We start from the raw sequence: 25129 nt of genomic DNA on the forward strand, positions 1-25129 counted from the left end.
AGGGAAACCCCGCCCAAGCAGACCTGCTCCCTCCGCTCCGCTCTCCTCCTCCTCCTCCTCCCCCCTCTTCTTCTTCCTCCCTTTCTTCAATGCAAACCACAAACCGGTCCTTTCCCCTCATATGACCTAGTGGATGATCCGAAACGCAGGCTCGGGGGCCTCCGCAGGGACACAGGGAGGAAGCAGAGCGGTCCGCACGGCTTACACAGAGAGTGAGGACTGTGTAATGTCGTGTGTAGGCGCTGAGCACAACAATATGAAGAGTAAAGAGGTGTTTTCCATTGCAGAGGTTTCCCTGCTCTCACTACAACACCACCTACTGCTCAGTGTTGACACTCATACTGTAAAATACCACAGACCGAGAGAGCCTCAGTGTCTCTCTAAAATGGCCTTCGACCTAAAATTTAAATCAAATATAAACACTGGGAAATAATATATAATAATAATAACACCTTAATACCAAATTAATATGGTGTGCTGGTATTTGGGGGATAAAACAATGTGTCCATTAAAGACATTAAAATATTCCTTTCTAATGCCCTTGAGGGACACACAACGGTAATAATATATATTTAAATATTTCACAATAAGAGTAGGTGAATTCTCAATCATTACAAATAACTAATTCTAGGTATCTAGCACACTCTTCATAAATAAATATACTTGTTATTTAGTCTGAAATATTTGATACAGCTGGCCTGTTTCACAGTCACAAACTCAATAGCTGTGTCTCAATCCAGGGGCAGCAGCCTTCGAAGGAGGCTGTCTGCAGAGCATGTGCCATTCACAGCCTGTGTAGACCGCTAAAGCGTAAAGAAACAACGAAGATTCAGGGTTGCCAGGTCTGTTTGACAAAACCAGCCCAATGGCCAATCAAAACCAGCCCAACGGCCAAGAAAACCAGCCCAATACTAGAACTCAAAATGTACCCCTGTCACACCATATACACTGCTTTTATAGTCTAACAGCATTGCTATCATTGCCAAATGCATTATAAAATACAGATTAATTAAACTCAGACGGTCATAGAGGTGGTTGAGTGTAGGATGCTATCAAAACCGGCATCCATCATGGACAACTCCTCTCACCCCCTGCGATCTTGGTTGTACAGTACCGACATAAAGCTTTTGTATTATCTCCAGCCACACGTCCTATCCTTTCTTTGATTACATTTTCACTTTACCAGTCCCTTGTGTATTTCTTCCTGTATTTTTCCCACTTAACGGGCGTCATGTTTCTCCCAGGCTGGAGTTGCTAGCTTGAATTGACAGCACACAGTCAACCGAATGGATACGGACTGTGGGCAGTTTAAGTTTGCTAACTGTGTGGCAAAGTAGAGTGTGTGGGTTTGTTATGTGGGCATGCATGTCCCATGTCCATTATGTGTAGTGCTGAATGATCTGGAGTTCGTTTGGTAGGATTTGGGAATAAATAAATCATTTAATCTAAAATAATACTAAAAGGATTTCTATTTATAGATAGCCTAGCAACAGGTAGCTAGTGGGCTAACTAGCTAGCATAACTAATTTCATGTAACTTAACCTATTCTTTTAAAGATAATTGGTCCAAGGTTAAAAAAAAAGCTGCTCGCTGCGCCTTTTTTTCTACTGTTGTTTAGGCAACCACCGAATTATTAGCTGTCATTAACCTAACCGTTATATTGTAAAATGACAGAAGGCCCGCCTCTCCTTTCATCCGATTGGACAATGAGAAAAAACGCCCATTACCTGGGGGGGTTTTCTGATTTGAGTTGAAGTTTTTTCAACTCGAGGCGTTCAGAGCATTTCCTCAAAACGAGACGCACAAAGCGGAAAAACGCGGGGCACTTATTGGCAAAAAGCTCTCATTGAAAACAATGACAAAAAAGCCGCCCCCAGCTGCTAAATCGCGTTCTGTCTGATCGGGCCCTAAGAGTTCACCATCTCGTTTGAATTGCTGCGCAATGAAATTCCGGATACGTTGTAAAGGATGTACTCGATGGATCCTTTGTGTCCCGGGAGAAGGACGCATTTTTCGTCCGCATCTGAAGGAGCCTTCAAATTGGGACAGCCTTTGACGTGCCGCAGTGACACAATCAGCCTTCAAATACACGCTTCGTAGGATGCAGCCCCTGGATTGGGAAACAGCTACTGACTCAAGTTTAGCAGGCTGGACGTTCTCCACAACGGAAACAATGGTGCATTTACCAGCCTGTTGTTTATTTTGTGTAAAAACAAAAAAGCGTAATGCCTTTTTAATGTGCTGCTTTTTCTATACACGTCTCTGAAAACAAGAGAATACTTACCTCAAAGTCCTTTGCACATCATTTGACAAATCTTTGGGGGGAAAACGTTGTCAAACCTGGAAACTGTAGCAAAACACAGCATGCCGTTTTTTAGATTAAACGAGCCCCAGTTCCACAAATGCAAAGTATCCTATAGAACAAGCAGGCTGGAGATGCAACCAGCCAATGAAGTCACTTCAATGTCGCCGCCTACAGGACAGAACATGTAACTGCTGCAATTTAAACACTTGCGCCACCTGCAGGCAAAAGGTGTTGTAGCCACATTTCATTGCTTGTTTTACATTATATAACAGTTTGTATTTCAATTATGGAAATGCCTGCTATGAATTGAAATACATTTTTACGCCTAAAGTGGTGATGATATTTTAATAAGGATGATACCGAAAGAGGCCAGATTAATTAGAGGGAATGTTGCAGGGTCATCCAGGCTGATTCAAATTATGAAAACAAACTCAAGTGTGATAACGCACATAAATAAATCTGTTCCCTTGAGACGTCTTTTATCAAGGATCATCAGATTAATAATGCATTTGCGTAAGGTACAATAAGGACCTTACTGTGAATTGTAACTGAGCACACACAAAGCACAGAGCTGATTGTAGAACTGTCCCATTTATTTTATACAGACAAGTACATCCCTTCTCAGATGGCTGGCTAAGATGACATGGAATGTTACAGTAAGATTTGTTTTCTTGCATAAAATCCTCACTGTTGAAAATGTTGCAAAAGTCTTTAAGATCGATAAAGCCCCAGTTTTTGCATTTTTTTCTTAATTACATCATCAACACTATCACCACACACTGTACATCGACTCGGCCTCGTCAGGAGAAAAAAAACAAACTAAACCCAGAGGCAACACTGCAATTATTTTTAATCTCTGTAGATAACACAAGAGTGCAGCCAGTCTGAATGAGAATGGAGGGGGGGGCAGAGGCGTTTTCAGCTCACATGAGAAGCATACGATGAAGCGTATGAAGGTCAGGGTCGTCAACGTGGTCCGAGCGGGCCTTGAATCTCTTGTTCATCGAGGGGTTGCTTCATGTCACCGTAAGATGGGGCTCACGTGGAGCTCATGTCCGTGCACTCGTAAAGCACGTGGGTCGAGAAGACACATTCAAGATTTCTTCATTATAAAAAACAAAGAGCTCATGTGAGCGAGCCCGGTCAGGACTCTCCGTTCTGAACTCTGGAGACGGGCGGCTGCATAAAGTCTTTGAAGGGCCCCAGGGCCTCCTTCAGGGCTGAGCTCACCTCAGACGACGAGCACGTAATGCACTCTACCAGCGTGGGGTACAGGGCAATCACTTGAGCCCATGTGTTGCCATCCACTGCAGGCCGTAAACAACAGAATCGCAGGAACAAACAAAGAAGGAACAGGAAGAACAAAGGAAAATAAGAAACAGAAGGAGGAGCGGGGATGGGAGGGAGAGGAAGAGGAGAATATAAATTGTTAGAGAAGCAATCAGAGAAATCATTTTCTTAATAAAATTCCCACAGGCGCGAGGAAATGAGTTTTGCTCTGAATAAAGGGCGATGGAATGCAAACATCTTGAAGGGCACTTCAAAAACGTAATCTCACAATGTCTCTTTTTAATCTATAGTGGTTAAAAAAAAAATCTTGTAATTGACCTTGCTGGAAACATAAACACTTCTCCCAGATTGGAGATAAAACTCATTTGAAAAACGGTCCCAACTGTACTCTGACACATTTATGTGAAGTGAATAGACGACAGATACGGTGGCATTATTGTGTTCTATGAAGTTTTTTTCTTTGTGTTACCTCTTTACACGATCTCTTTCATGCTCGACACAGTTTGGTACTCACCGTTTTCTGGCTGTGTCTTTTTAAGTGAATCCATCAAAGTGCTGATAGCTTTCAAGACAAAGATAATCTCTGTCACTTGTTGCCTGAAATTAAACAGACCAAACACATTTCATGAGCAACAAAGACGTTCAGTGCATCAAACATGTAAGATGTTAGTAAGAGGATAGAGGGGAAAAAACAAGGAGGGTGAGCGTCATAAAATACTTTAGTTATGAGAGCTGCATCCTTATTTGGAGAATTATAAACTTGTCTGTTACAGTTAAACAACAAGTCAGTGCAGAAAGTTAATGGAAAAACAGACTTAAAGTTTACTTTACATGACTATAATAACCTAAATTAATTTTCTCTCCACTATTCAGGAAACAGTGGGCACTTATTTCACTGTATCCTTTATGAGGTCAGATATTAAGCTCCTGGAGGTGTTAAAGAAAAAGGCAAAAACAGTCACAATGTTGCCTAAGCACTATCACAGGACGTATAGAGAGTTTGTGCCTTACAAACCTGCATTTATTAAAAACAGTTAACAATATGTATTTGTTAAACATACTACCTACGTCACTATCTATCGCCGAATGAGGTAACACAATGGTGATTGAGCCTATGGCCCACTGATGAAAGCCTTTGCATTTCTAGTATTACAGACTGGGCGTCTTTGGTGACTGTGACAGTGGTTGGTCTGTCAGAGAGGGTAGGCGGACCTAAGCGGCTGCTTTTCCGGTCTCTGCAAGTGTTGCGAGTAAACAGTAATCTACTATGGCTGAACAAACAAAGAAAAGATCAATGACTACAGATACAACTTCAACAAGACTAGGTCAAAACCTAGTATGTGCCTGACTGCATCAGGTTAGTGCACGCTTTTGTGGGCAATGTGTTACAAGGACTGTCGTTATGAGGCCGATGACGACGTGTTTGAAAGTAAAAAAAAATCTGTGCAGCAAATCATCCTTTTTTAAAGTCCACCATTTTTTTCACCTTGTCAAAAAGTGGTGCCTACATTATCTTTAATAAAACCTATAATTCAACATGTGTCACATATGCAATGCTCCTCACAAAAACCTCTAAATCCACAGAGATTCATGTAATCTTAACAAGGTGAATATTGTCATATTGTATTGCAGTTTTTTTACAATCCAATCCATAATTTTCTCATTGTTTATATTCACATACATTGTACATAATTTATTAAATGTTGTTTGTCAAAATGTTCGTCAGACGTCTCATGTGCCATTCATGTGAATATTCCAATTGTCCTATTTTTCTACACTCCCCCCACCCTGCCTTTGTCATTTTCTGTACTAATGCCGCAATTTCCCCCTCGGGCATCATTTAACTTCCATTGTGTCTTAAAAAGAAAAAAAAACCAGATTGCAGCCTGAATAGTTACACCCAACCGTAAAATGTGGTGCCAACGTGTCAAATAAATAAGTGGTTTCGTGTTGTTTACAAAACAGTAACGAAAAAATGATGGATGCATAGCTGGAGCTGAGGTTGTCTTGGTTTTGCAATAGTGAATGTCTCATTGGTAAGAGCAACAAATTCCAGTATCTGGATGTCTGGGCGACAGAAGTGCACCATATATTTTATCCAGAGGTGTATCGTGGGTTGTACCTGGGCAGTGGGCAGCGTCCGCTCAACCTCTCATCCTCCACGTAGCGCCGGAGGACATCCTGGGATCTCTTTAGGAGCACAGAGAGCGCCATGCGAGAGATGTAGCCCTCCTGCGGGGTGGACACCTTGTTGCTGAAGGAAAACTGCAGCAGGGTCTCGAAACACACCTTAGAAAAATCCTCCCGCATCCGCACATCGATCTCTGCCTCTGTCAAGACAAAACCGTTCACATGTCAGACATCTCGCTGACGCTGCTCTCCAAAGTGATTTACAACGAGTGGACAGACGGGGCTTTACTGCCTGGCTCAACACATGACAGGGGCCATTGTTGGTGATGAGCCACAGGGAAGAATTTCTGACACCACCCAAGGACTTAATGGTTGCAGTATGATCCCATAAGAAGTAAACAACACAGCTAAAGTCACATTTTATAAGCTTCAATATGAACATCTTACCTGTAAATGAGGGAGACTGTGAGTGAATGGAGCCTCTATTGAGCATGGCCATTATCTGTCCAACAAAGTCTTTGGGGATAAAATTGGCAAACGGCAAAATCTCCGTGCTGATCAGCTGGACCACCTAAAAAGAAGAGAGCACAATGCTGAAGTGGGCTAACAGAGAAAATCGTGTCGACACACTGTTAAAAGGAGAAAGTATTCACCTCTACATCAATGGCTTCGTTCTTCTGAAACTCCTGGATGGAAAGGTTATCTGGAGGTGTGCTAGAAAGGGGAAAACAATCAGCTGGGTTATTAGAACTTCAAACAGTGCATTGTTGACTTTACAACGGTTTAAATTTGTACCTTTTGGTAAAAAGAAAGTCTTCAAAGGCATTGGCCAGCTCTGGCCACATAGTGTCGAACTTCCCAGACGAGGCGTGCTGGCGTGCCACCGGAAGTCCGATTGAGAGCACCTTGAGGAGAGACGACACGGCAAGCTTCCAGGTGCTCTCTGACGGACAGGCATACTTCAAACCCAGCGGCATTCTTAAAGTCTGGAGGGTGAAGGCAAAAAGGAAGAGATGGCAAGAAAGGAAGAGGAAGACTTTAAGATAAAATCCACTAAACTGGACAACATGGAGGCTTCTTGCATTCTTCTATTAACTTAAATGTGGAGAGTTGGTCCTCTTTAGTTTCATTCTATGAACCAGAAAAAGTAAACAACTATCCTGTTTTTTTACTCTCTTTTCAGAGAACAGCTGGGCTCCCTAAGGTTCAGATTTTACAAGTATCGTCTTCTTGTTTTGGAGACGAGAAAAAGGGTGGGGGCCAGATTCGGAGTTGTCCAAAGGGAACATTCTTAATAGTTCCTTTGCAAATTATCTCTCTTCAGCCTGAGGAACAGAGTATGGGAAAAGGGCCGTTAAATGCAGGTGTCAGAATCTGGATACAATGGATGACTCCACGTCCGCTTCAAGAGGTTAGGTTTTAATGACTCAGGCTAACACATCCGCTACATGTAAGATGTGTATTTACACATCCAGCAGTCACAGAGCACTTTTAGCTCTGCTTTCCTCTTGCAACAATCTCCCTTTCAGATACAGGAAGTCATGTGATCCTTTGTTGATATAAAAGTATTATTTATAGCAGCTTTAAAGACCAGCTCATGTCATGTTTTAAGACATATAAAATGCTCTGCTTAAAATAAAATATTGTATATGTTTTTTCTGCAAAATATGTTTAATTACCTTGTAAAAATCCTCCCAATGCATCTCCTCCTTCTCCCTCATTAAAAACCCCCAAATCTGCATAGGCCCCGCCCACTATGCAAATTTCCAGCCGCCCCCTCTGTCATTAAAACAAAACACGTCTCTGCCATCGTTTAGTGGCAACTTGTTGAAACTTATCTAGATTGAAATGTAGTCATTAGCAGTAGTAACGTTAACGGTAGTATTCAGTAGTGAGTTTGAAAAAATTACGATGACGGTTGCAGCTGGCTCGTGCATCGCCTAAGTTGCCATAGGTTACACATAATGATATGCATAGCGTCACCCCGTCCATTAACAGGATTGGCTCCTTAGGTTTGTGACGTGTGAAACCTGCCAATCTGAAAACGTGTTGTTCAGCCTGTCCTTGGTACACTGCATTTTAAAAGCAGACGAGAGAGATGACTGCTCATGTTGTCCCTGATATGTCTTTTAGCACATCAAAAAACACCACATGGAGATGTTTACAAGGTTTAACACTATTATCACTGAAGGGGGGCTTTAAGATGGTGCTTTGTCTTTATCAGCAAATGAAATAAACTGTTTTAGCATACTTGACAAGGAAAGCCATTCAATAACCACATTTTATGACTGCACCAGTTATTGTTAAACCCTGTGTATCCATAAAGAAAATACACCCACTGTAGCCTTTATGTTCTTTGACATCGACAAAAACGTTTATTTTGATACTTTAGGGTACATCGTGATTAAATTACCTTGATTATGTTCTGCAGGACTTTCTCATTGATGACAGCTTTGTGGCATGCTGTTTTATGGTACAGGTCCACTACCACCTCCAGGGATCGCTCAGCAAAGGGCACATAGTTTAAGGCAACCCATTCCGCCTGCAGGGCGACACAGGAATGGATATCAGTGAACAAATTGGAAAACCTTGACCTTGACCTTTTTTTTGGCAGAGTTACATTAAAAGCAGCTTTTAAAGACACACTTTGTATAATTACAACAGATTTACTTTAAAGTTATAGGGACAGCAAGTTTTGTTAGGCTTATATGAGTATTGAGCGTCATTACAAAGTGTGTCTTTAAGGAATATAAACAGAACCACATGAGTGCATATGAAGACCAAAAACACAAAATCAACTGAAAGAAATCAAACTGCACAGGGACTGTGCACACAGAGGCATAACCACCAGTTAGTGGCAGGCAGAGAGGGGGAGCATGGAGTGAATGAGAGACGCAGATGAGACGTGAGAGCCTACCATGCGGCGTGATATCTCATCTACCGCACAGGATAGGTCGTCACCACTCAGCACAGCTTAGTAACACTATAGAGGGGGCTGAAGGAGATGAGAGAACTCACCGGTGCAAACAGCTGGATCTAAAATGGTTATCCAGTGAGTAGTCCCAAGAAACAGAATGAGAGAAGATCGCAATTAAACTGGTGTCGTGAGTTGTGTCCAATTTGCAGTGTTGTTGTTGGCTAAATGGGATTCAATCATCAGGACTGATTTAGGGGGAAAACACTCACTCCTAGCACCAAGGACATTCGAGGCAATCTGACAACACTTGAGAAAAAGCCAACAAGCCTATAAGGACCACCCAAAACATCTGTTTGGTAGGGCGGGGATTTAGGTTGACCCTCTTACTTAAACAGATTTAGATCAACAGAAATGTCCAGTACAAGGCTGAGTCTGGACCCCACATGAAGGACTAACAGACTGACAGTCAGGATTTCAGGCATGGATTGTTTAGCGCTAACATAACAACAGCACCAGCCTGCCAGCGTTAGAGCATCATTCCCCTGGAGGTATAGCACATGCTGTTTTGTAGGTTTCAAGAAAATAAATAAGAAAGCCTCCTAATGTCAAAACAAGGCTGTGAAAATCTTTGTTTAATATGGTTTTATGAATGGATCTATTCTACTGAAGAATACCAAGTATCCTTAAAATAAAATATATTTTAGATCTTTTAAATTAGAATAAACTGTGTGAACTTAAAGTAATAATCTCGAAGATTTTCATGTAAATAATGAAGTCTGTTAAGTCACTATCTGTCGCCAAATGAGGTAACACAATGGTGATTGAGCCTATGGCCCACTGATGAAAGCCACTGCATTTGCAGTATTACAAACTGGGTGTCTGTGGCGACTTTCGCAGAAAAAAATCACAAGCAGCGCCCAGTTAGTGACGCGTTTTCCATCACCCAGCAGTGGTTGGTCTGCCAGAGAGGGTAGGTGGAGCTAAGCGGCTGCTTTTCCGGTCTCTGCAAGTGTTGCGAGTAAACAGTAATCTACTATGGCTGAACAAACAAAGAAAAGATGGATGACTACAGATACAACTTCAAAAATAAGTCAAAATCCAAAGAAAAAGAAACAAATTCGACGCTCAGATGAAGCAAACAGTCTAAAAAGGAAAGCGACCGTCAGCGAGGGAAATCAAGAGTTACAACCGGAGCCAACCGTGGACGTCACACATGCAACACTGTCTGGATATCTGGGAAGTGTGCTCCCGCATTATCATTTACCGCCACAGGTGCCGTCAAAGAGAACTAAACTGAGATCTTCGAGATTACAACTTTAAACATTTCTCTGGCGTGCTGCCAACAAGATGACGCATGACGCAGGGAATGTGAGGAAGAAATGACTTGGGGCTACTAATGCATGGATGCATAGGAACCTTTCAATCTCATGAAGGGCAACAATAGGGGCTTCATAAGAACTAGACCCTAGAGGGGAGAGGGGCAGATGCTTCATGAACATCAAAGAAGAGGGATGATCTCGTTAAGAATGTCTGAAGAGAGAAATGATGAAAAACACGCCGTCCAACATTTTAATGAAACAAACTGTGAACACACAGAATTTGCAAATAAAATCAAAGCAGCACTGCGGGCAAATCAATTTCCCCCTACCTGGTTATATTTGGCATTGGCCACGTGTTTGGTTTCCATCCTGCCGTACTGAGGAGGCTTGCAGGAGAACTCCACGAAGAGTAGCAGCTGTTCGAAGATGGCTGGGTACATGACCTGCAGGTTCTCCGGGCCCACACAGATGGCCTGCAGCAGGGAGGGAAGGGAGGAACAAACACTGCTGACATCCACCACGGGACTGCACATTGCATAATTTAGCAGACTGACACATTGTTTCCTGGGCTTAGTTAACAGAATATGGGAACAAGTAACTATTTGGCTGACAGGGAGAGTAAGGGTCTACACTGCTTAAAGAGTATTTATGTCAAAGATGACAGGAGTTCTTTTAGAATTATTTTAATTTGCAGCCCATAAAGGTTAATTGTAGTATTTGGATATATTGTTTAAACACTGGTTTAAAGCATTAGGGCTGCTCCCAAACAGCTCTGCAATATCAATGTGGGTAAATTCATTTTTGACCTTTCATTTTTCACTTTGTCTTTGTAGATTATTCTATAATGATTGTGTATTTCTGAGAGAGTACAGTAGAAAGGCAGACAGGAAATATGAATTTAAAAGGAGAAGGAGGACATACAACTCTCTTGCCAGATTCAAGCAGGGGGGGTTTGTGATTACACAAAACCTTAGACCTTAGCCTTAGACCCCCACAGACACCACACTTGGCTCTTATGTTGATGCTTTTTTATATGGCACTGACCGTAATGTATCACCTATGTCAAAAGTATCTTTGGTACTATGCTAGCCGCGGTCGTCGGTGTTACACGGTGTTCAGGCACCCACCGATTGCATAACTCCCACACCGCCGCTTTGCCTTTTTTGGGCGTATAGGAATAATATTATATATTTCATTTTCATGTATCAGCATAGCTCCCACGTTCACCAAATAAAAAAAACTATTTTGGAAATACTATGGTGTATATTGTTGATACAATTAGAAATTGCAGTATCCGCTCCATCGCAGATTTGCAGCAAAGCAAGGTCACTTGTCATATTTGTTTCCTTTATTTGTTTGGTTCAATAGTGTTTGCTAATTCCAATTTTATACTCTCTACATTATTATTATTATTATTATTATTATTATTATTATTTTTATCATCATTATTAATATTAGGCTTTTAAGCCTGTGGATTTTTGTTGTTTATCGTTGCCTAAAATCTGGAGCTTAGGCTTTGCACAATGCACTGCCACCAAGCCGTCATCCGCCTTGCTCGCTGACATAGTTGTTGCCTATTTAAATGTTTAGTATTGCATTGTTTTATAGCTGTTGTGCGTTTCATTAAAAAATAAAAATGAACCAACCTTCTAAGCATTTGTTTTGTTCAAACATAAAGGGAAGATCACAGCAAGCGCTCAGGTATTGAGCATAATCGAAGACTCTTTATTTTTATTTTGGTCCGTTGTAATCGGTAACACCGGTGCTGTCACAAGTTTATTAACCGGTGGCATCCCTATTTGGTACCTATATCTTTTGTTTTCTGACAATACATGTCGCCCTACCTTCTGTAGAACATCCAGAGAAGTGAGCACAGCTTCCTGCAGGCTGGTGAGCACCGCCTCAGTGTAGGAGGGGAGGATGAAGGGCGAAGCGTCGCTGCTGATAGGCACAGAGACGGCCCCGTGGAGGATGACCCCCAGCTTCTTTAGGTCCTCCATGCTGAAGTTGGCCTTTATGTGCTGGTAGAGAGCTGGAAAAATCTGGATCAACGCTGTGAGGAAGGGCTGGCTGGGGATGAAGGAGAACTTCTCTGTCGGGCCACTCGGCGGCCTCGTGCTGTCCGTTCCTGTTCGATACCACGTGTTCCACGCCGACCACCACAATGCAGAGTCTTCTAAGGCTGACTCCTCCCCTGGGGGAGGGGCCTGCATCTCTGCGCCGTTGTATCGCGTGAGCCGCTCGACTAGCGAGTCTGAACGTACCAGGGGTCTGCCGGGGCCAGACGCTGAGAGGGGGTCAATGAGCACTGGGGGGACACCCATAGCAGCGAGTGCATCCCCTACTTTGTCCGAGTCTTTTACAGGAGTGACTATCTGAAGGATTTCTTGAAAGCTCTTGAGGGCAGCCAGGGAGACCTCATTGTTTTTGCTGAGAGCAGCTGACTGAATGTGGTTCAGCAGCACCTCCCAGGCCTCGAAGAAATCACCTGCAGACACAGCAAAATGACGGGAGAGTGTGAGACTGCCAGTTAGCGGCATGTGTCAACTGTAATTAAAATGTGACAATTAGCCCTTTAGTATGTGAGGTTTCAAAGCAACATGAGGCAACAAACAGAAATTCAAAGAGGCCACATGGAGGGAGCTATCAGCAGAACTGTAGGAGCATCAGCCACTAACACTGTTAGCTGTTAATGCACTTTGTCAATATGAATATGAGCCCAATTTCTACGCCTTAAAAATCCTCCCAGGGATCTCATATAGAGATGTTATGATACCTTAAACGGCCAGTTCGCCGATTTTCAACCTCAGGCCTATCATGCTATTATGGGGAGCTAATGCCATTATGGTGGGGAAAAAATGCAATTTGGCTCTGTGCCTTTGGAGGACGCTATCCGCTTCTCCAATGGGCCCTGAAAAACGTTTTATGTAGTCTGGGGAGACTACAGGGAGCTTGCTAAACTACACTTCCTTAATCTAGGACATCCGCCCCCGATGTCATGTCTCGTTCAAAATCGTCAGGTTTGAAATGCAAACTGCAGACCAAGATTTTTTAGACGATCCACCGAATATAATCCCGTTGTATTTCGGATGTACCGCTCTGATCCACTGCCTGCAGAGAAACTGTTGTATTTCATTCCAGCGTCTCTCGCTGAGCCGTTCTGAGGGAGGGGCGCAATGCACGCTGGGTGTTGTAGGAATGTAGAATGGGCGAAACCACGGCTGTACTACAAATCCTGTGTGCATGTGACATGATTGCTATCATTGCTGTATGGTCCGTCTTCACTTAAACACTTTGTAAACAGCACAACTTGCTGTGTTGTCCACTGTTTCGAAGCGTCAAAGACGACTTGATTCCCAGTGGACTTTTTCAGGGCTAATAAATGATGGTGTCAGATCTTGGCATTTCCAATACTGGAATTGGTGTCAGAACTATTCTAATCCCATTTGGTGATATTATATTACCAGCAACACTTACTCATCTAGGATGTATGTAGGACGATCAGCCCTCCTCTACATGATTTAACGTGTATTAGGCTGGAAATGTGTTGTATATTATGAGTCACCTCTTCTAATTTGGCACTGACATAAATGTTCAGAGGGATGAGTGCAGTTAATGAGGAGCTCACATTTTATCATATCTCCCAGGAATATAAATCCTGTCTGAATGGGGCTTAACATTACTTAATGTGTGGTAATATCTCAGGAACAGCTGGGCCCTTTCTGGACCTCTGCTGCAGATTTACGAATACATTTCAATTCCTTAATTTTCATTGTTTACAACACTGATGCTGCTGTCTTACCGGCACAGTCCACCTTATGTACAACAGCACTAGATACAGTGGTTTGAGTAGACCTCTTGTGGCTCACCTAGCTGCTGGAGGAGATACCGCCTTGTGTTGAAAATGCGTGCCACCCCAGCTAGCGTCAGCACCCACGTTTCGGCCCACTGTTTCTCAGCGGTGTCCCGTGAGTGGTGGATGAGGATGTTTCCGCCACCTGACTCAATCTTCTCCTTGTCGGCTGTGGTGGATGACGTCCTGACGCAGTCCAGCAGGTGGAACAGTACCTAGTGGTAACAGCAACATCGATCAAAAACCTGCAATCTCACAAAGTGCAATCTTTCAAGAACAGAGCGCCAAAGATAGTTGAGCTTGTTTTTATCTTTCAGTATTGATAGCAATTGACCCTTCACTAGGTCTCCACCCCTCGGTTACTGTTGCTACGCATGTCAAGCTTTCGCACCGGCATGTAAATATTAGGGCATTTTCAACTGTAACAGTGAGAGACGTTCCAAGGGAAATAATAGCAAATTGCTGGAAAAATAGTTCCCAAATATCAGAGAGAAGTTGACAGAAAGGACGACAACACGCATTTAAAAGCTACATCCAGAATATAATTTCTCAGCGGAGTGTTCAGAATGAAGAGGACATAAAAATCCAACAACCCAATGCAAGCGTCAGGCACCCCACGGCTTGATAATTCGTGTTAAGGTCAATCATATACAGGATCAACAATGTTCTTGCCCAGCAGGGTAAGTAAGTATTGTGTTTTATTTGAAGCTAATGTTTAGTTATGACTCCCTATAACTTTTATATGTTTAAGCCCATTGCTAGCAAAACTAAATTATCCCACATTTTGTTTAAAGCGCGTCAGGATATTGCTCGAATATCGTGGGCTTGATCCAAACACTGGATCTCCGAAAAGCACAACAGGAAAGCCCAAAAAAATCCTGTACAAGTTTGCCACAACAATGGCACAACCCATGGGGTGGTAAAATAAAGGCTGGGCTGATATCATCGGTGTTGGTAGCGAAGGCCAGACAGGATTGCAAGAGGAGACCAGTTGACTGTCTTCCACAATTTTTAATCCATGTCCGACATCTCTCCTCTCAAGTTTTTGGCTTCGGAAAACTGAAAAATATGACACCCCCCTCTAAACTTTGAGGATATCTGCTGGACTTGCAGATTCCATCTGTACGCCGTTTCAGCATTTCTCCTTGTTCTAAAAGCTTGACTGGTCTAGGTTACGGTTGCTAACGTAGGATTGGACGGTGGCCGTTCAAGGGTGGGGCTTAGCGAAGGTTCAACTGTAAAGTGCAGATGTAAGGTAATCATGCAAAGGTAAGATAGCTTATGATCTTTTAAAATATTACACAGAATCAAAGAAAAAAACGTTAATTAGAGCTGGACTTGTGTGTGAAATACTGCTTTCTTCAGAATAAATATCTATATTTTAACAGTAGTCTATATGCATGACAGCCTCCTCCAGTATAACTAAATGAAATGACAAAAACAAATTCCTGCAAGCTACCTTCCAGACCACAATATGCCACGTTGGCTGCTGCAGCAGGGTCCCGTGGGCAGCGATGGTGGAGAACAACGTCTGCCCGGCGCTTTTTCGCACAGCGGGCCGTGGGTCGACGCATAGCTCGCCCAGCTTGGCGTACAGGCACAACCACAGGCAGTCAAAGGGAGGGGCGGGGTGGAAGGGCCTGTTCAGGGTCTCTCCTTTCTCCTTGGCCTGCTTCTGCAGAGCCTCCTCCTCTCTCTCCAACTCCTGCGTGATGGCTTCGCCCCTTTGGAAGAAGTAGTCCGAAATGTTCCACTGTGGGTGAAAAAAAAAGGAAGTGTGGGGGGAAGCCAGTAGGAGAGGAAGGTTGGTAAAATGCTTCTGGCAGTTTTGCTATCCTATTACCATAAAGTAATCTCACAGGAACTGCCACACTCCAAGGGAAGTAATCCTGTAAACCACAGATCAATATCGGGTTTTGCATGTCCTGAATACTGTATAAAGTAGCTATGAGATGTCCACAGAGTGGTTAAGTGCTGTTAAATTAGATAAAATAATGCAAAACAAGGAATTACGTTTTATTATAATGGTGTAATCGTATTAAACATACTATGTTTCAGCTTTTAAAGTATTGGAAAAGAAAAGTCTCCAACCTGTCACTCCTTCACACATAAGACATATATTGAAAAATGCTGTAGGCTAAGAAGTTCCTGTTATTCCCCGTTTCTTTAACAAATTATACTTCAGTATTCTCTGTTAGCAATGCCCTGCATCACCTTCATTGTTCCACACAATTACACATTAGAATGAACCAGTTCAATCACATTATTCTCCAGTTGGCCTCAAAAAGCCAAGCAGGCCGTTTGATCAAATGTTTCCAGGAAACCTGACCCGACGACCACGAGACAAAGCATCTGTTCTCTCACCAGCAGGCCAATGGAGGTGAGGCTGATGTTAAGCTCCTGGTTCTGTAGTCCGAAGCTGCCGGCTACATCCACTACGATCTGGAGGCACGTGCAAGGCATTGTGGGCAGGAAGTCTGTCACCACCAACTGCAGGCACTGGAAGGCTGTTCGGATCAATGACTCCCTGAAGGGAAAGAAGACACATGACTTCGGTGGCGTTCAGTTCCTTAAATTACTTAAGTCAGAACTGTGGTTACAATAGACATTAAGTCTATATTTGCATTATAAATAAAACAAGAACACTCGTAAAGCCCTGAATGCTTGGGCCATCTTCTCCTCCTGCCTCGTGCTCTCACCCTTGATCGTTGCGGATGGCTCCTATGACACCTAAGACGAGGGGCCAGCCGGGCCCCAGGCTGTCTCCCTGGCTCTGGAGGATCTGCAGGACACTCTCCAGCTGTTTCTGCCGGATGTCTGCGTGCAGCACGTTGGACAACTCCTTCAGAGGGTTCAGCAACAGAAGTTGCAGCCGCTTGAGATTAAGAGAAGAAGATAGTAACTAATTTAATAACTGACAGACAACTATCAGAAAAGATTCATTCTTGCTTTGTCAATGATGCTTTCCAACAAGTCATCTTTATTTAACTCATTTACTACATCAAGTTTATGGGACATATATTAGCCGAACAGTCTAATGAAGACAGTTTTAACTGTAAAAGGTTATCCAGAATATTTTAAATGTACTTTTTATGAAACAAAGGTTGCTGGTACATATATTTTTGCCGATTGCAGTTGATAATTACACTTGCATATTGAATAATACCTAAAATGATTTTAGAGTTAGCCAATTTCAAAGTCCTTTAAAAATGAAGGCGGTTATATTTGTGTTTCTTATTAATTGTCTTTATCTGTTCTAACACAATCAAACCATGGATACTGTGCATAACCCAAGTTCTCTGATTAGCATGGTGACATACTGAGAAGAACACATTTTATATCGTTTTTACTGAATTTATTTGGGAGGATGGTGAAAATAAAACTTCAATTTGCACCACTTAAACAGCGTTAGTACTTTGTAAAATTTGTAATTAACTTATTAATAAATATTAAATACCGTATAATCCGGGATATAAATCGCACCGGAATATAAGACGCAGTTTTAAGGGGCCATCCAGAGGGAAAACGGATTTATATATATATATATTATTAATAAAAACGTGTATACAAGTTATTTCAACACTTTTTCAATTTATTTTCATTTAAAACACATTCAAAACACACACAAATTACAGCCTACCATCTGTTTTCGCCATGATGAGTTTGCAATCCTGCTAGCTAGCAGCCTAAGTTAACGTTGATTGCTGAGGATAGCGGCTGCGGGCTGCACTGGCGGTCATGACGTCGCACGTCCGGGACGATGCTTTAGCTAGCGTAAAGCGCCATCGTCTTGGTAAATACCGTAACAAAATAAAATACCTCTCTCTGCTTCTTAAACACCGAATTTTCCGTTATTATTATGGCTATTTTGTAACACTGTCACTTTCAGTGTTTATTGTGAGTCTGAATCAAAATTCCTTATTTCCTTTTTTGCATATTGTGCATCATTAGATGGCTGTGTGCAGTCTCTGTTTACATAATAACACGCAATTATAAAAGATTGCCCACAAGGCAATAAAGACTCTGTCCTTGGCATTTCTACAGGACTGCCATCATTTGTATGGCTCTGTGCTGTTCTGTTAACCTCCCCACAGTTCTCCTGCCCTGCTTTTGATACGCTCTGTGCCGTTCCCTTTATCCGTCTCGCTGAGGTGAAGGTCACAGACTCTGTGTTTGTGAGTGACAAGAGTAAGTGACTGTGACATTTGTGTTTTCCACGTTCTAAGCATTTGGCACACACTTTTATCTTCCATTACAAACACGGCAACAGTGGAGGAGATTTCGCAAATGTCAGCCATTACAAACAACCAATAATAAGTACTGACGCGATACATCCACCTTATAAAATTCTCTCCTACAATGTTCATATGATAGAGGAGGGCTAAGAGCAACAAGGTGGAAATGAGTATGTTTCATACATGTTATTTTATAAATACAACTACTAGACAGGTTTTTCTTGTTTTCCTGCAGATACCTGTCGTGTTACCTACCTGATTTTGGGCCAGAGGAGGGTCGTGTTTGTAGGCCAGACCGGCTTTGATAAGCGCTGTCAACGCCTCAGCCCCCCACTCTCTCATCCTGGAGTTCGGGTGCTGGCAGACCTGCAGGACACATCACATAGACACACAAATGCATACACATGCAAGCACTGACAGATCTGATGCAGCGGCCATTTAGAGCTCCCAGCAGTGGTCATAGTGGGTGGGTGTGAAACGAGTGGGTGAAATAAAAACTACCGACTGTGTGATAGAAAACTGGGATCCCCTGTGATGACAAGATTTGCTGTGACAGACAGTAATCATGAAAGCTAGTACGGTATAGATGCACATGGAGAGGCCAGGCTCAACAGAGAAAGTACACTAGTGTGGTACAAATCTGTATTCTGCTTGGAAAATCCCAGCAAAAAACCATATATATTTTAGGCTATCTGTGATCCATCAAATAATCTTGGGGCTTTAGGGAGGCCCTGAATCTCTTCAGGATTTGTATAAGGAGGAAACTTTGTATTGTTTACAGGCATAAACAGTGACTACTAAGCAGTCAGTGTAGCAGTACAGCTCCAGAACCCAGATGGTCCATGTGTATCCATCTAATAAATTTGCTTTCACAACAGCAAGATCATCAATGCCTCACATTTTAATCTTAATCATTTTCATTACATATCTCTGCAGAATAAAGGTGATGTCATTATCACTTTTCCTTTTAAGCATAAAAGAATTGGAATTTGAACAAGCCTGCAAAGACAGATAAGCAGCATTCAATCTGAGCATTAAGTACACGCTGCAGATTCGGCTTCAGAGACAATCAGAGCTCCACGTTGCAGATTTTGCAAAAGAGCATCAGGAAAAATGGAGGAAATGCACTGCGGACACATTTTGACACAGCAACCTCTCAACTCCAACATGTTGATGCCAGACTGAGAGGGAGAGAGAACAGATTGGGGGGGAAAAAACGTAGAAAATAGATGGGAAAGCCAATGATTATGGAGGAGTGAATCTGAGCTTACCTTCTGCAAAACAGACAGGAATGCAAAAGAGAGGGGAGATAGACAAAGAAACTGTGAAGAAAACCTCCAAACATACTTTTTTTTTTACACACATATAAAAGGAGAAACCTCTTACAGATACTAGATAGTACTGTTAATGCAAACCATGTTAAAGTGATAATCTTGAAGATATCAGTTTCGTTCTCTTTGGCAGCACCTGATGGCAATAAATGGTAATTGTGGGAGCACACTTCCCAGATAACCAGATGTCGACAGTTGGCTCCGGTTGTAACTCTTGATTGTCCTGGCTGACGGTCGCTTTCCTTTTTAGACTGTTTGCCTTCATCTGAGCGTTGAGTTTGTTTCTTTTTCTTTGGATTTTGACTTATTTTTGAAGTTGTATCTGTAGTCGTCAATCTTTTCTTTGTTTGTTCAGCCATAGTAGATTACTGTTTACTCGCAACACTTGCAGAGACCGGAAAAGCAGCCGCTTAGCTCCGCTTGCCCTCTCTGGCAGACCAACCACTGCTGGGTGATGGAAAACGCGTCACTAACTGGGCGCCGCTTGTGATTTTTTTGACACCCAGTGTGTAATACTGCAAAAGCAAAGGCTTTCATCAGTGGGCCATGGGCTCAATCACCATTGTGTTACATCATTTGGAGATAGATAGTGACTTATTTGAATTTATTTAAATGAAAATCTTCAAGATTATCACTTTAATTTAAATGCAATCAGCTGGATATTTTAAATGTTACTGATTCAAGTTTAACATGTATGTAAGAAAAAAGAGGAAACAGATGGCTCTCACATAAACTATACAACCCTTCACTCTGCTTTTAGCAAAATATCAAACAGTCATTAAAAACTTTCAACCTTTCTACAGCTAATTCAACTACCCTCCTCCTCTATGACTGAGCTGAAACCCCTGAGCTACAGCTCTGTCTAAATGGTGCCTCTGTAATTCCATATCATTTTAACTTCAGGGGCTCTGTGTGCTCCAGACTTCATGGAAAAAAATGCATTATTATCAGAAGGGGGCAATTTTGACATTCTTTTAGGGGTTAGCTTTCATTACCTCAAGAGTTTGGATCCACTTTTTCCTATGATGTTTCCAATTAGATCATCACAATGGAAAAAGTGACTTACTTTTACAGAATTTATACAATGATTTATTTTTTTGCTTACTTTTAATAGGTCAGATTCCTTATGTGCTCTTTTTAAAAAAGTCTAATTTAACAGTTATATAAACAAAACGATACCATACAACAGAGCTGTTCATCTGCTACATGTGCAGACTATGATCTGCACCTTGTGGGTTGTAGCCAAAAATATAACTGACCTCCAATAAGTGGCCAGTCAGGGGTCTCCACAGGATCTCTATACGATCCATGTTGACAAGGCCAGTCTCCAGCAGCTTGGCCACAGCAAACAGAGATGGCTCCTGAAACCAAGACAAGAAAAAAGAGACTATATATAAATGCTGGAGGCTTTGTACGTCACAGTCAACATGTAGTCCTGTGAAATTGTTTAATAATGACAAGCATAAGTTACCCTCATAATAAAACACAGAAAGACTTTACCTTGTTGTTTCCATAAGCCATTTCCATGGCTTCCAGTGAGAGGGAGCAGAGAGCATTGATCAAATGATGCAAGGACACATCATCCAGGTACCTAGATAACACAAAATCATATTGAATACATAAATTACACATGCAAAGCATGAACAGTGTTCGTTTCACAGATGAAGGTCTTTCCCTTACTGTGAGCTCTCGAATAGTCTGGACAGGATGTTGGAGATGACAGGCAGGTCTGTCATCACAGCTGTGGTCAGCACCTGTTTAGGTCAAAGACACAATCACAGCCAGTTAGTCCATCGCTTTCGACAATCATACATAAAAAAAAACATGTGCAACACACAGTGCCTAAAAAGACTCACTGTACTGGGTCCCTCCACAGCTCGGCCTGGCTTCAGGGCACCACCCACCCCTGGCTTCAGCCCCAGGATCCACACTAAGTGCTGGGAAAATAGTGTGAGAACATGAGCGGAGTTGAAGAGAGGAGAAAAGACATCTACACCAACTGACAAGGTCATGAAATGTACACTACAAGACTGGTTGATAATGCTAATTATTCACCCTAAATGAGAGGGAATGCAAATGAGTTAAGAATTCTTCGACTCTTTTTTGTGTCAGTATGTGTTGCAAAGCTCGCACAAAAACATTTCAAACAATAAAGACATACATTTTCTCGATGGGGTTTCAAAAGGACTTCCTTGCAGGCCATTTAATTCACATGCAAGTAGACAATAGTGCATTTATAAATGTAATTTCTGCTGAATATATGAATTTCATATGCATTTGTGACATAGAAAGAGAATGTAGACTGCCTTGTTTGCCTCATCTAATTAGATCATAATGTGTGCATACATGTGTGCGTGGTTAGGTGTAAACATGTGGTACCAGGTGGCAGCAGTACCTGCAGTGTAGCCAGCACCAGCTGCCAGGAGGTCCCCAGCACGGCCCCGTGGCAGTGAGCCAGGTTCAACAGGGTTCGCATACACTGGATGTTCTTGGCTGTTAGCTGACAAAGAGACAGACAGTTATATTATTGTACATTTTTATTAGTATGTCATCAAGCATTTTGTTGATACATTACTCCGGGTAAAAATGAGTTAAACAGAACAAAAATAAATCCTAGATTGTAGGTCTAATAAAAAATTACAATCAATACTGGCATGAAGTGGGGCGCCAGTAGGTTAAATCACTCATCAAATGTACAGAGGCATCAGTCCTCTATGTGGCAGCCTCGGGTTCAACTCCCACCCTCGGCCCTTTGCGGCTTCTCAAACATGTTTGTTTACTACAGGGAGAGCTCTTATTACAGCACAACGATTCCATGTTCGGGTCAAGGTCACTGCCTGTGTATTTTGAAACGTTATTGCGCTCATGGGAAATTTAGATGCCTGACCTCTACGTGTTCATAACAATTGTCCCTGACCTGAACGGTGCCTTGGGACAGAAAGATTTGTCTGTTTTTTATGTGGGTGTTATTATAAACGAGTTATTGTGCATGTTGCATATTAATAATACAGAAAACCCTGTAATTTCTGTGCATTTGTATTTATGTATATTTGAGGGTATGTGTGTATGTGAGTTTAACACCACAGAAGGATTTAATCAACATCAGATATGCCTGCTTTTTTACACATTGCATGTTTCAGTGAATGTTTGAGATATATCTCAAACACCAGGGTCAAACAACTTGTGTGTCTTGTTCAGTCTTGTTCAGATTTGAACGAGCACAAGTAGCTTGTAAACAGGGCCAATGTAAACTTGGTCTTGACTTGTCTCTACCCTCTTTTGGATTGCTCTATAATTCAACTCTGATTTGTCTTGTCTTTAACTTGGGTTTTCAGGTCTATAGCTCTGTTAAGAGTATTTGAAGTTATTTATCCTCCACTAAAGCGACACTTTAACTTTCATTTTGCAGCTGTTAAAGTGGTAATCTCGAAAATCTCAGTTTTGTTCTCTTTGGCAGCACACATGGTGATAAACGGTAATTGAGGGAGCACACTTCCCAGATATCCAGACAGTGTCGCATGTGTGACGTCCACGGTCGGCTCCGGTTGTAACTCTTGATTTTCCTCGCTGACAGTCACTTTCCTTTTTAGACTGTTTGCCTTCATCTGAGCGTCCAATTTGTTTCTTTTTCTTTGGATTTTCACTTATTTTTGAAGTTGTATCTGTAGTCATCCATCTTTTCTTTGTTTGTTCAGCCATAGTAGATTACTGTTTACTCACAACACTTGCAGAGAGCGGAAAAGCAGCCGCTTAGCTCCGCCTACCCTCTCTGGTAGACCAACCACTGCTGGATGATGGAAAACGCGTCACTAACTGGGCGCCGCTTGTGATTTTTTCTGCGAAAGTCACCACTGACACCCAGTCTGTAATACTGCAAATGCCATAGGCTCAATCACCATTGTGTTACCTCATTCAGCGATATATAGTGACTTAACAGACGTTTATTTAAATGAAAATCTTCTAGATTAGCACTTAAAATGTATGTTTATATAATCTGTTTTGATAATAAAACCTTTATATTTATTGTTTTTGGAAAGCTGCTAGATGAGTGAAATTCTGAAATGTCACAGCCTCCTCGTGTGCGTGTCCTTACCACCACAGTGCCCTGGGGCTGGGCGGTGAGAGGCTGGCCCACAGCCACCACCTGCTGATGAGATTCACTGGAGGGGCTGATAATCTGCACACTCTGGCCCTGGATCGAGTACGCTGTGGAGAACAAACACACACCCACATACACAGAAGTCACGTCTTTCACTGAGAGTCAGTGATACTCACATACACACACAGGTTTTGTAACGAGCTTACGACATGCAAGAAAAGCTTTCTTAATTAACTCCGAGGCAAACATCCATCGAAAGTTGAGACCCAATTTGGCGGCTTTATCTCTACAAGCTAATATGCAAATAAAGAATGTCTGAGCGGTTGGTTTGAGAGCAGCTGTGCTTGTGTGTGTACGTTTGCATTCCCCAGACACACTCTCCTTGGTGTTCCTAATTAGGAGCCGCAGTGCAAAGTTATGGATTAAAGCAATAACAGTGGGGCAACAGGGACAGGTAGAGAGCCAACAGTTTACATGTTAAGCTCAGTTTTGCAGCATGCACGTCCAACCTTTTGGGAGATAAGATGTGCTCATTAGTTTAACACAAATACACATGACCAGAGGCCATGTTCACAGTTAGCTGCGTGTGGTACAGTTATATATTGGATTTTGTGCTGCCAACATATAAGCAGGAATACAAACATGCAGACCAAAAGGAAAAGCATAGTTTAAAGCTGCATTCTGAATTGTGGAGCCGTACCTTTGCTGGAGAGGTTGGCTGCATTGCTGCTCAAAACAGTCAGGGCGTAGTGCGGCGGCAGAGAGGCCTTACAGATGGCTGTGATGAATGCGTCTCGGGGCGTCACGAGGCCCAGACGTCCACACAGCGAGGCCATGGTAAGCTCTGCCTTTAGGATGTTCTCTGTGGCTGTCTCATCGGTGCTGAAGAGATGTGACAAGAGGAGAGAAAAACAACAGAGAAGGTGATGAGTGTAGTCTGATGCTCTGCACTGTGTGTGGTGATTAAATACTGTTGACTCATGTATTCAAGATAAAACAAGCAGAAAGTGAGTGATGTGTTAAGGCTAAAATTGAGTTTCTTCTTGCAAAGTATGTTGATTTTTTTAGACCATCCACCGGTATATTCCTGTCGTATTTTGCATTCTGTACCGCTCTGAGCCGTTGCCTGCAGCTAAACAGTAGTATTTCACTCCAGCGTCTCTCGCTGGGCCGTTCCTTTCAAAGGGAGGGGTGCAATGCATGCTGAGTGTTGTAGGAATGCAGAATGGAGGAAACCACGAGCTGTTTGTACGACTTTCTCCACAGCTATGGCACATTTAAAATATTATTGCTTCTATCGATTACAGAGAACACCAGCTTTGACTGACAGTGGCTTTTTCCAGGCTAGACTTGCTCCTTTAAGCAGTACATAGTATAAATTCTATCCATCTGGTTCCAACATGTATACACCCTACACAGCTGCTGACTGCAGAAGAGCAGTTTGTTAAAAGGCATGGAGTCCATTTACCTGGCGTCTAGTAGTAGAGAGAGAGCAGCCAGTAGACCACACCAGCAGGCACTGACCATCTCCTCCCAAACCAGATGAGCCCCTGAGACAGAAGCACAGGATTATTTTAATTCAGACAGACAGTATGACAAAACATGCCTCCATTTTTGATATCTTTTTTGAAAGACATAAAGGCACAATAC

At 42.4% G+C, this 25129-nt stretch overlaps 1 protein-coding gene across 2 annotated transcripts in view; it reads right to left on the minus strand.

Annotated features, from left to right (window-relative positions):
• Positions 1-2877: 2877 nt before the first annotated feature.
• The window catches only part of mon2 (MON2 homolog, regulator of endosome-to-Golgi trafficking), a 44372-nt gene continuing 22120 nt past the window's right edge, over positions 2878-25129 (minus strand). The window contains exons 13-35 of one of the 2 annotated variants that reach the window (XM_069686035.1): positions 24948-25029; positions 24180-24361; positions 23474-23586; positions 21776-21880; positions 21237-21317; positions 21061-21134; positions 20881-20971; positions 20640-20741; positions 18305-18415; positions 16514-16689; positions 16179-16341; positions 15274-15567; positions 13831-14029; positions 11806-12449; positions 10291-10434; positions 8744-8761; positions 8139-8267; positions 6521-6711; positions 6379-6439; positions 6173-6296; positions 5718-5925; positions 4110-4192; positions 2878-3612 (exon numbers count right to left, since the gene is read on the minus strand). In XM_069686035.1, the coding sequence (XP_069542136.1) occupies positions 3449-3612; positions 4110-4192; positions 5718-5925; positions 6173-6296; positions 6379-6439; positions 6521-6711; positions 8139-8267; positions 8744-8761; positions 10291-10434; positions 11806-12449; positions 13831-14029; positions 15274-15567; positions 16179-16341; positions 16514-16689; positions 18305-18415; positions 20640-20741; positions 20881-20971; positions 21061-21134; positions 21237-21317; positions 21776-21880; positions 23474-23586; positions 24180-24361; positions 24948-25029 (3539 nt within the window). In that variant the 3' untranslated portion in view covers positions 2878-3448. The remainder of the gene's footprint in view (positions 3613-4109; positions 4193-5717; positions 5926-6172; positions 6297-6378; positions 6440-6520; positions 6712-8138; positions 8268-8743; positions 8762-10290; positions 10435-11805; positions 12450-13830; positions 14030-15273; positions 15568-16178; positions 16342-16513; positions 16690-18304; positions 18416-20639; positions 20742-20880; positions 20972-21060; positions 21135-21236; positions 21318-21775; positions 21881-23473; positions 23587-24179; positions 24362-24947; positions 25030-25129) is intronic. The other variant, XM_069686036.1, reaches the window with a different exon arrangement.

The sequence above is a fragment of the Semicossyphus pulcher genome, unplaced genomic scaffold (assembly GCF_022749685.1).
Source record: "Semicossyphus pulcher isolate SPU_LCO1_2020_fin unplaced genomic scaffold, fSemPul1.0.p SCAF_8, whole genome shotgun sequence".
Taxonomy (NCBI): domain Eukaryota; kingdom Metazoa; phylum Chordata; class Actinopteri; order Labriformes; family Labridae; genus Semicossyphus; species Semicossyphus pulcher.